This window comes from Podarcis liolepis (genome assembly GCF_965112155.1).
Source record: "Podarcis liolepis genome assembly, chromosome: 1".
NCBI lineage: Eukaryota > Metazoa > Chordata > Lepidosauria > Squamata > Lacertidae > Podarcis > Podarcis liolepis.
The window spans coordinates 138,888,116-138,899,704 of NC_139554.1; the positions used below are offsets into that span (position 1 = coordinate 138,888,116).

At 43.3% G+C, this 11,589-nt stretch overlaps 1 protein-coding gene across 13 annotated transcripts in view; it reads right to left on the reverse strand.

Annotated features, from left to right (window-relative positions):
- UNC80 (unc-80 homolog, NALCN channel complex subunit) overlaps positions 1–11,589 on the reverse strand; it is a 162,411-nt gene that overhangs the window by 85,795 nt on the left and 65,027 nt on the right. For 8 of the 13 annotated variants that reach the window (XM_083471250.1, XM_083471249.1, XM_083471253.1 and 5 more), the window contains exons 22-24: positions 10,617–10,789; positions 3,296–3,508; positions 349–520 (exon numbers count right to left, since the gene is read on the reverse strand). In XM_083471250.1, coding sequence (XP_083327376.1) covers positions 349–520; positions 3,296–3,508; positions 10,617–10,789 — 558 coding nt within the window. The remainder of the gene's footprint in view (positions 1–348; positions 521–3,295; positions 3,509–10,616; positions 10,790–11,589) is intronic. The other 5 variants (XM_083471252.1, XM_083471260.1, XM_083471256.1 and 2 more) reach the window with 1 other exon arrangement.

An 11,589-nucleotide genomic window follows, 5' to 3' on the forward strand; every position in this document is an offset into this window, starting at 1 on the left:
TGGTCCATGGCACACAGAGCCAATAAGAGTTCAGGTGCATGCCTGTATCTGCATTGTAATGCTCATCCAGACCCCTCTGAACCTGCTGGAAGTAATATTTGGGTGCAGATGGAAAGGTGAGTCCCACTATCTGTTGAACATGACAAGCTGCACCGAATTAAAGTTTTATTCTCCTTGTTCTGTGGATCCAATTCCTTTTTGCTGCTGCTACCACTACATGACATGTTACATCTTGGCACAGATAGATAGAGAGGGAAAGGGAGGTAAGTGTGGAGTACAATTGGGTGGAAAGGGAATGAAAGAGGAAAATAAAAAAGAATTAAGTGTTCCTAAAGCAGAGATTCTTACAAGCGGGGGTTCTTGTAGTAAAGGGAGTCTCCTTACTGTCATCTAAAAAGTCTTCTTCCTCATCCTCCTTTCTCAGTCTTCGCTTGGTCTCCTCATCATAAATGAGGCCCAGCAGATTGGCTGGACTCTCACTCTCACTATGGCAGAGTTCGTTGAGACGGATGCCAATTGCCTGCCAAGAGAAACAAAAGGAGGAAAATAATGAAGTGTTACAAAGGTAACTTAGGGTAGCAAAGCTTCACCAGAGAGCTGGAGGTTTCAAATAAAGAACATGTGTGCTTGAAAGAGTTAAAGACTGAGATTAGGGGTGTTTGCAAATTTATTAGGTGGGATTTATCAGGTGGGACTGTTCTGCAGCTTGTTCAAGGTAAAGAGGGGATCTGTAAGAGGCTGCATGAGTTGAAACAGAGAACTGTAAGGCACTTAGAGGGGCCTCAGTGACCCTGGCATTAAAACATTGCAGACAACCATCTACTAAAAAAAACTATGTCTCTAAGCTTACCACATAGGGAAAACACCAGGGTGCTGAGGGGAGGTGGAGCAGCTTTGCTCAAGACTCTACCCTGAGGAAAACAATGTGGGAAGGAGATTTTCAGAGCTGAGCATACCTCTCTAAGCTTAAGGAAGATATCAAGAGGTGAGAGGGCAGAGAGGGGAGCTCTGTTATGCCTGAAAGGTTAAGCTTGCAGTAAGAGAATGTTTTACACAGAAAGCAAAACTCTTTTAAAGGTAAATGTAAAGGTACCCCTGCCTGTACGGGCCAGTCTTGACAGACTCTAGGGTTGTGCGCCCATCTCACTTAAGAGGCCGGGGCCAGCGCTGTCCGAGGACACTTCCGGGTCACGTGGCCAGCGTGACGAAGCTGCTCTGGCGAGCCAGCACCAGCGCAGCACACAGAAACACCATTTACCTTCCCGCTATAAAGCGGTACCTATTTATCTAGTTGCACTTTTAAGGGTGCTTTCGAACTGCTAGGTGGGCAGGAGAAGGGACCGAGCAACGGGAGCTCACCCCGCCGCGGGGATTCGAACCTCCGACCACGCGATCGGCAAGTCTCGATGGCCCTTGTGGTCTATTCCAACTCTATGATTCTAAGTCCTAGGCGCTGAGGTTTTACCCACAGCGCCATCCGCGTCCTAAACTCTTTTAGTTCTTCTCAAACTAAAATCAAGTTTGGCTCCAAATCTCCTTTACTTATTTATCTACAATTTGGCAGGTTTCTTACCCAGGGGCATCTCTCTCATGCCTGCAATTTTCAGACCAATTTGCCCACAAAACACTTAGGGAGATTCAGGGTCCCCCCTGCTTTTTAAACAAAATTAAGCTTCAAACAGTGCCTAGCACCTGGGCTGATTTGCCCATAAATTGGCAAGCTTTATCCACTCTGGAAGGGCTGGTATGACTCCAAATTACATCCAGTTCGGTCAAAAGGGAAAGACATAGCCTCTAAAATATTTGGTCTGAACCAAATCTGGTGGCCAGGGCACGCCTCTAATTTAAATGATCCAAAGGGTTCAAACTCCATTAGTTTCCATTTTTTAACATTTACAGATAGGTAGCCGTGTTGGTCTGCCATAGTCAAAATAAAAAAATTCCTTCCAGTAGCACCTTAAAGACCAACTAAGTTAGTTCTTGGTATGAGCTTTCGTGTACATGCACACTTCTTCAGATACCTTCAGGTGCATGCACACGAAAGCTCATACCAAGAACTAACTTAGTTGGTCTTTAAGGTGCTACTGGAAGGAATTTTTTCATTTTTTAACATGTTTCTGTTTATATTGAACTGGTTCAAAATTTGGAAAGAAATAGAATAGATTATCATAAAACTTAACATTTATACAGTACTTTAAAATGCTCCAAGTACTTCAACATATCTTTCGATAATCCTTACAAGAGTCCCATAAGGCAATCAGCATCATTACCCACATATTGAAGACTGAGGAACAAGCCCAGCATAGAGTGATGCGCCTTAAGGCAGAAGCAACAGTCAAACCAGGAACTCTTTTTTATTTATTAGATTTCTACCTCCTTCTGCAGCACACATAAATCCCAGAATGGATCATATAACAAATTCAAATCATATTCTATGTAATCATTATATCACATAAAACAAAGTCTTATACAAATTTTCATGAGGACTTTTAAAAAACTGCAAACTGATGCAGAAACACAGCAAGCTGAAAAATGAGAAACTAAAATGAAAAATGAGAAGCTAAAATGAAAAGAACTGAATAAAGTCAAATGCAACTGTACTAAGAAGAAAAAGCTGGAATCCTCCTCCCCAGGTAAGCTTTATATGTGCAGGTGTTTTTAAAAAAGAAATTAATAAGGAAGATGGAGTTCAACTGTGCAATCCCTTTAGTCCTTCTCACCCAACTTAAACTTAAAAGTACATGTAACTGAACTGAATGAATATTCTCTCCCCACGCTGCATCCTTATCTCAGCTTCCCCCCTTCCTTCATTGGCCATTTCTATCATTAGGCAGAATCAGGAGACTGTCTCAGGCTGTAGATGAAGAAAGGAGTGGTGACAGGTCCCCCACCCAGTCATTCCCAATGACAGCTCTCAGCTCACCATTACCATCCTCACCAGCTGAAACCAGTGACACTTGTTGGGCTGGGCTGGCTGGCTGGCTCTCTCGCTTACTTGCCTTCTCCCAAAGCATCTCATAAAACACCACTGAGAAAGACCTTTGAAAGGCAAAGTGGCAGCCATCCAGGTCACATGCACCAGAAGGCATTGCACATGGTACTGCTCTGCTCATGTGACGCAGGCTGGTGGAGGATAACTTCTGAAGGTGGCTACTCTGACTTCCAGGTTTCTAGCATGTACCTGTTTCCTGTTTCCAGATTGGTCTAGAAAGCAATGTGGAACGTTCAGAACTAAACACAAATGTTTCTGAATAATGTTGATTACGAGAGAGAGAGAGAGAAAGGTTGAACTTACATCTCCCCATTGATAGAAGAGCTTGGCCGCATTCCACTGTAACTTCTGGTTACGTTTGTTCCCCACTATTGGGGAGCGCCCACGGGAAAGACCCTTTTTAGTGATGTTCACATGGTGTCCCTTCATCCACTCTGGCCAGTTGCCACGGTTGCAGCGGTGAACGAAGCGAGCACATTCCAGGAAAAGGGCTGCTCTTGCTACCACTGGTGCCTCCTAGAATGTGTTGTGAAAATGTCGTTAAAAGTTTTTAAAAACCCAAACATTTCTAAAAATGTGGTACCAATTTATATACTCAAACTGACAGGATTTAGATTTCATAATTCAGCTACAAGGTAGTTTATTGAGTCAAATATGATAGATTGCTCATGTGGTCATGCCAATTCATTAGATGACAAGGGTAGAAGTAGCCTATAATATCAATTTGGTGATGGCTTCAACCAAACAAGCAATGCCATAGTTACAGTTTCTCTTCAGTTATTTATAGAAAATTTGTTAAGTGCTATTATTAAATATACTGATTTTGCTTTCTTAGGAGCAAGTATCCACTGAATTGAATTGCAACACCCACAGCCAGGTTGCTGATATTCCCAATGAAAATTCTGAAGACAAGACTGCTTTTTTATATTCCTACTAAAAACCTTTAAATGGCATGCCCCTGATCTTCAGGCAGTGCCATTTCCATGATTCTAGAGCAGGTAGTCATCACTCTTTTTTGACCAGTGGGTATATTTTAAATCTGAGAGTGCTGGGGGTGCCAGTCTCAAAATGGCTGCCATCAGGTTTGCCAACATGAATAAAATATTGGGGATGGGGATAGGAAACAATACCCCACATAATCAATCACATGATGTGGTGCACACACACCATTTGAATGGCAATGTCCATCAACTTTTGAGATGCAGCCCCCTCAAATACTTTATTGGTGGGGTGAAGGGACCTCGGCCCCTAGGAGTTGTCTCCTATGGCTGCAATAGAAGGTGTGTGCCACAACCCAAAGTGGCTGCAGTGGGAAGCATGACATAACACAGTATAAGAGAGACAACCACCCCTGACAACCTTATGCTTACTATGGGAAACCAGCTATTTGCTGCTGGTCCTTATTGTGGAGATCACAGAGAGAGAGAGAGAGAGATGCTGTCGCTTCTGATAAAAACAGGTAGCATTCCTCAGAAGTAGGAAAAATATACACCACTCTCATTGCACAGAAATCACTTAGAAGGAACCTGCACATTTTGCCCCATAAGTTACTTTCTAGAAGGGCTACAACAGTTGTATAACTGTTGCAAGGATTTTAAAAGGTACCAGTGACCAATTCAGATAGTCCAAGAATTGACAGACGCAGCAATTGGAGAAAAGGAAAGTGAGGTTTATTGCTGAGCAATAATTGACCCAGTGGAATCTTTTCCAAAAGACTGGACCCTGAGCCCTATAGCCCAGCGGCTTTTATACCTGAGTACATACATCACAGATCATGACATAATAGGATACAATTGTGAACGGCAGCAAAATAAGCTAATGAGTGCATATAAGCCTTGCTCCTGACCGTACAAAGAGTTCTCTCCCAACTTCTGCTTTTTAGTTTGAACACCAGTCCGACCTTTCCCCCAGATTTATAGCAAGGAATAGAAACTTAGGGTAAAGAGGAACTTTGGCTGTTGAGCTCCTAAGCGGCCATCTGCTATAAGGGACATTCTGCGGTTTCCTGTTTCACTGCTCAGACCTTGTCTGGACAAGGGGGGAAATGTGCCAGCACATCAGATTTATCGCTTCCCCCTTTCTTGTTCAGTGAGATAGGGAGAGAACAAGGAGATACTGGGACAAAGTTCATTTCGGATTTCTCAGATCTAAGCAATTTGCTATTAGGCTAAGCAGAAGCTTTCACGATTCAAACATGGATTATAAAATCACTGTAGAAATATCTGGTTATATGAATATATTGATAACTGATAACTGATTGTATGGATAACTGATTATATGAAAAGCATAAGGGTAAAATTCCTCCAGGTCCTGCTTCACAACAACGATGAAAGTCATAGTCCATGATACCTGCCTAGGGCTACCACTGGAAGCCTTGATGGATGTCATGGCACCCAAAGGCATCAGACTGAAAATTCCTGGTCTAGAGCCTCCAGGAATACAAGGTGCAAAGACTTTTTCATCTAGGTTGACCTGAATGCTGCAGACATTTGGATCCAATATAGTAAGCAATTCAGACTGGAGCAGTTCCTAGCTCATAAAACATTAGGCCAGTTCACCTTGGTTTGGCACTATAAGAACAAGCCATGTGCTCACATTCCCCCCTTCTTTTGATGTTCCCCGTCTCAATTCAATTAGCAACTTCCTGATTTACGGCAAACCATAGTTACTGGTGTCACAATCGCAAGTACATTTTGAAATAATACTCACCTTGTTTATCGTTCCTCTTATCTCTTCTTGTGATGCACATTTTAATTCAATTTTGTGCTAACTGCTGGATTGCGTTCAAATATGACAGGACACTTTGCAATAAGATCTATGGGTTGTACTAAACTAAGTTTTACTCAGAGTAGACCCAGTGAAATTAATGTTACTAACATAGTCATACCCATTAATTTCAGTGGTTCTACTTGAAACTTACTTAACTACTGCCCTATGGTTTGTGGTAAATCCACATCACGAGTAATAATAACCTCTCCACAACCTCTCCAGCTGAACCTCTCACTTGCAAAGGCTACATATTTAATTTCTTAATATGATACATCCCCAAAGTCCATTAATTAAAAAGTTAGAGAGACCATTCCACAGGTATTGGCTCCATCAGCCCTTGATTCTGCTGCAAATCCATATTTGATGAAACAGCTATGGCCCAGAAGAGATTATGTCACGGTGTATTTATTAGTTCTTAAGGTGCGACAAGATCTTCTTGTGTGTTTTTTAAACACACACTTGTTGGTCTGATTATAAAACGTGTGTGTGTGTGTGTGTGTGTGTGTGTGTGTATCTGGGAGGGAGCCTGGTTCTATTAAAATGTTACTGTATTGATTCTGATGACCCTGGGGTTACATCTACTTCGTCCAATGCAGACAAGAACTTGCATGCTGGGGGGTCTCTCTACAGACAACCATGCCTATCACGCAGTTAGAGGAAAATCACTCAACATCAAGGGCGGGGCTAAAAGTGCAGCCCCACTAACTCCAGATTCATACACATGTGAGTAGCACATGAATGGGGTTCTGGTTGTCTTCTAGCACCTATGTAGGGTTACTTCCCCGGCCCACAGAACCTTACCATGCAGCTGTGGGTAAAAATGAATATATTCCTTCTTTGAAATTATTCTGTCTTTCTGTCCCAATATGAGACACTCAAGGCAATTCACAATGAGATCCAATGCAAAATGCAAAACAACAATCCACAAAAAACAACCCAACAGAATTCAGTAAGACATAAAGAATGTTAATAAAAATGAAAAACAAAAACCAGCATATAACACCAATCAAATAATAAGAGAGAACAAGAGCATTGGGTGGAGGAGGGCAAGAGAACAAACTTTAAGTATCTAACAGACCAAATGCCTGTCTGGACAAAAACGTTTTCAGCTGGGAATGGAAAATCTGAATGCTATAGTGGAAGCCAAATGAATATTCCAGGGCAGGGCATTCCTTCATGGCAAAAGGTGCCTTAGGAGACATTCCCACCAAACCAGCCTCAAATGCAAACAGGTCTTGAAGCAAGTCCATATTCTACTTTGTTCTATTCATTATATATACATATTGTATTTTTATGCTGTGAAACGGCCTGAGACCTACGGATGAAGGATAGAATACAAATTTAAATAGCAACAGCAACAATAAGACTGCAGAGAGCCTGGTCAGATTCTGAGTGTTCATGTGCCAAGCAGTTTGCTGTTGCTTAGTGGGAGAGAGGGGCATGGAACAGAAGAGTACATTTAGAAGACAACCTTGAGTTCAAAACTGAGAAAAACTACTGTAGAGCATGAGGGATGAGGGAACCTGTGGTCTTCCAAATGTTGTTGGACTACAAAACCCATCATCCTTGAGCATGGTCATGCAAGCTTGGGCTGAGAAGTCCAACAACATATGGATGGCCATGGGTTCCCCGAGTTCTAAATCAGGTTTTCCCAGCCACTGGACAAAGCTGAACTGGTCCAGCACCTTCATGTGCAAATAGCACATTTGAGGGGTGTTTTGGGGTGACATAATGCAGGGAGCATCTACTCCCATGTCATGCCCCTGATCAGAATTCCCATGGTTCATTTTCCTAAAGAAATAGGTATGTGCAGTTCTAAGCATGCCAAGTTAAACATGCTTTAAACTGTAAGCTATGGTTTGTCCCTGGTCTGCTCAAAAGGAGTTCATTGCCTGGCAACAAGGCCCTTAGTTCTTGATTGCATAATTAATTCCTGCAAGATCTTATGCCTAAAGAGGTCTCTCAGTCAAAAGGACTTGTGATGCAAATTCCTGTTGACCCATCCTTACACATAAAGCAAGTGTTATAAGCATTGTCCTCAGAGAAAATTAGCATGCTGAATGTCAAGGTATTATGAAAATACCCTGCAATAGCTTACCTTACACCCAGAGCAATCTGAAGAAGCAGCGAGAGAAAGATGAACATGTGTGACAGAATGGGTAAGGATGGATTCACACCACAGAGAAACACACCACAAATGAGGAGAAATGAATCAGCCAGGAGATGCATAGCTGAAAAGAACCACAGGTTACCACTCCACTCACGGTCAACAACAGAAAGCAAAACATCGCCACAAAGTTCTAACAAGATGGGCACTTTCTTTGAAATTCTGCTTACAAAATGGCCTCCCCACTTCCTCCATTACAGTTCTTTTGCTGCTTTTAAATATGGCAAGATAAAACAAAGGCAAAACTGAACTCCCAGTTAAACACTTTGGACACAGGTCATCCAGTAGAGCATGAGACTCTTTATCTCAGGATCATGGATTCAAGCGCCACATTGGGCAAAATATTTCTGCACTGCAAGGGGTTGGACTAGATGACCCTTGTGGACCCTTCCAACTCTACCATTCTATGAGTCTAGGTGCAGGGCAGGCCTAAGCACTGTGGGAGGGAGGGACAGCAGTTTACTCAGCCCTAGAGGTTAAGGAGAGGGAAGCAGCCCATAAGATGAAAACTGAGGTTGAATTTGAAGAATGTGCTTGAAGGTGTCTATACAAACTTATTTCCCTGTATCTTTTTGGCGTGCCCATGTGCGATTTGCAGCAATTGCCGGAGAAGAAGCAGTGTTCTGAACAGTTACCTGCCACTTGCCCAGGCCCAGAGAGGGTGCTTGTAATTTGAAACTCTTAATACTTGCAATCTGAAAAACAGGGATGTTTGCCTACCCATGCAACATGCTTACTTGAGAACTACAAATCTCATCATCCCTTAGTCCCTTGCTGGTATTTTCTATCCCCGGGCAAGAAAAACCACATGACACAGAATCCATCGGATAGACGGGATAGTGGGAGCCTGTACAGTTCACAAGTTTCCTAAAAAGGCATGAGCCAGGCTCCAGACAAAATGGGAATGGGAATGGGTGCATAAATGCTAGTTGTCATTTGTGTATGGATGCGATATACTGTCTGTAAACCAAGCCACAATAATACTTATGGAGCTTAAACAAAGAGACCTTAATAAGTTATCAATCAATTTTCAAAACAGACAAGACCTTTTATTTGGCAAGGGGAGAGGGGGTGGTATGTGACCTGTTTGTACCTGGTCCAAACAAATAGTGCTTGGGCTCTGGGGCAGGGAGGCTATTTGGATGGATGAAAGTCATTTTACTAATTCTGCAGCCCCTCTCGCCTCACTCCCCACTTTATATATGGAAGAAGATATGTAGCTTTGAAGTTGTGATGGTATGTACAGCGGCGTAGCGTGAGTTGTCAGCACCCGGGGCAACGCAAGTAATTTGCGCCCCCTAACCCGGGGCAAGGCAAGTAATTTGCGCCCCCCCAACCCCTAACCTGCGAGTTGCCGCGCAAACAACGCTGCTTGCCCGGAGGAGGATGGAGGCAGAAGCAGCCGCCGCCTGTGGCTGGGCCGAGGGGATGGCGGCGGCGGCAGGGTGCAGAGGCTGCCCGTGCCGGCCAGGCGTCGGTGGCGGCGTCGGCGCTGCTGCAGCGGCTGCTCCTCCTGCGAGCAGTGAGCGGAGCGCAGCCACAGCGACGGCGGGGGGTGCGCGCGCTAGGGCGCAAGGCTGGCGGTGGCGGCGGGGAGCCCGGCGGAGGAAGGAACTTGTCCCTTCCCTCTGGACTCGCGCCCCCCCCAGATGTTGCGCCCGGTGCGGTCGGCACCCCTGGCACCCCCCACGTTACGCCACTGGGTATGTAGACCCTTAGAAATGAGTCTCTGCAAAGACTAAAAAAAGGATTCCAGGAACAGAGCCCCCCACTTTAAATGTTTTAATTGATTTTTAAAAATACTGTATGCTGAGAAACAATACTGGTTGAAGTGAGCAAAGAAGCGCCAGACAAAAATATAAATAAAAAACGCCCAGACCTTTGCCTACAAAGTGCAGAGCAAAAGGTAAGTGTGGATAAGCCCTGAATCTAGCTGCTGTCTAATAACTGATGCATGTAGAAAGCTGCCAAGCTGAACTGACATGACAATGCTAATGAATTGTAAACGTGTGTGCATGTGCAGAAATACATGCCATGCAATACAAGGGATTTTAAATACCAAAGCAGTGATTTGAATCACAATTGCTGTAAAACCAACCAAAGGCACAGAGGGTGAATGAGATGCAAGGAAAGCAAGAAGAACAAAGTAGCTGAAGCAACTGCAAGATTGAAAAATCATCATCTATGCTGGGCTTGGATCATCTAGGCCTTGGATCCACAAATCACCATTCGATGAATAAGTCATATACCAGAAAGCTTTGAAGACTCCCCTACCCTTCTGCCCCCCACAGTGAATTACTTGAGACTCACAGCTATGGCTTGCTTCAATTATTTATAGCATCAGCTGAACATCTCTGTGGAGTTAAAGTAGTTGGAGCCATATATACCAGTCTTCTGTTTATAAGACATTTATAGAGGCTTAGTAATAGTTGTGAAATGTGGACCCTTAAAGAAATCTGAATATTAAAAGAGCTGTTTTCTTTAGGTGCAGCACAAATCTAGTAAATCAAATATCCTATCCAGGTATATATTTGCAGATACACAAAAATTTCCTTGTTTGTACTTAGCATTTCTTGCATACTTTTCTTGTGTGTTTTTAAAAATCTCTTCCCACTTCACATCACAGCTTATGCATTATTGAATTATTGGTTGTGAAGAGTGTTCAAGAAACATCATGCAGTTACTTACAAGATCGAGGGCAGCTGCCAGGATAGAGGCATCAGGGATTGTTCCTGGCTCACAGCAGTTTAAGAGAAACTGAAAGCGCTTCATGCCTTGTCTTATTGCACCCAAGTTCACCACGTTCTTGGATTTGCTTCCTTCTTGGTTGGAAGCCAGGTGGTCATCATAGGTCTGACAACCTTCAAAAAGAGTACAAAAGGGGGTTGTGGGAGAGAGGGGAAAGGAAGGCCCCACAAAAGTTTAAACATAAAATGGTCTTGCAAATAATATTGGAACATGTGAGTCTTATCTATTTGCCCCTATGCATGACCATCAGACCCTAACATAAGGATTGAGATATGCATGAGGATTATCCATCACTGCAATGATATCTCTGAAGTCTCTCAGGACAAAAAATCATCTTAGCTAGCAATGTGGAAAATGGGAAAATACATACTGTTTTATCACAAGTGTTCTCAGTTCCATTGGAGTTTGAGAGCCATTGATCCACAACTCTGAAAGCACATGTATCTGCAATGGCTGCTGCTTAAATGCGGCAGTCATAAGGCAATATGGTTACTCCATGGAAACACAATTTTCAAAACCAAGAAGAGGCTTTCAGAGCCTACTTTCAGCATGCAGATTACTGAACACCAGTAGAAATTTTGCCTCCTAAAGTTAGCTATGATCAAGTCAGACTGAATCAAAGGAATAAGTCATGACTAAGTTAAATCCTATTACTTTAAGTCATCTGTGGCTACTATCTGGGCTACCTGAATGAGAAGGTGGAGCTCTTAAGTGTAGCTGGCCTCTACAACCAAGGCAAAATCAAGCCAAAGATCAGGTGGTAGGTGCCATGAAACAGGTGCAAGAGAAGTAAAAGGTTGGGAAAGTTGTTCCTGAAGCACCACCGAAGGATGAAAGCAAAGAACTAAAGTAAAGGGCGTGGGTGCATTGTCTGACCTCAGGTCCTCACGTTGCTGTAATTTGGGTTGTATTA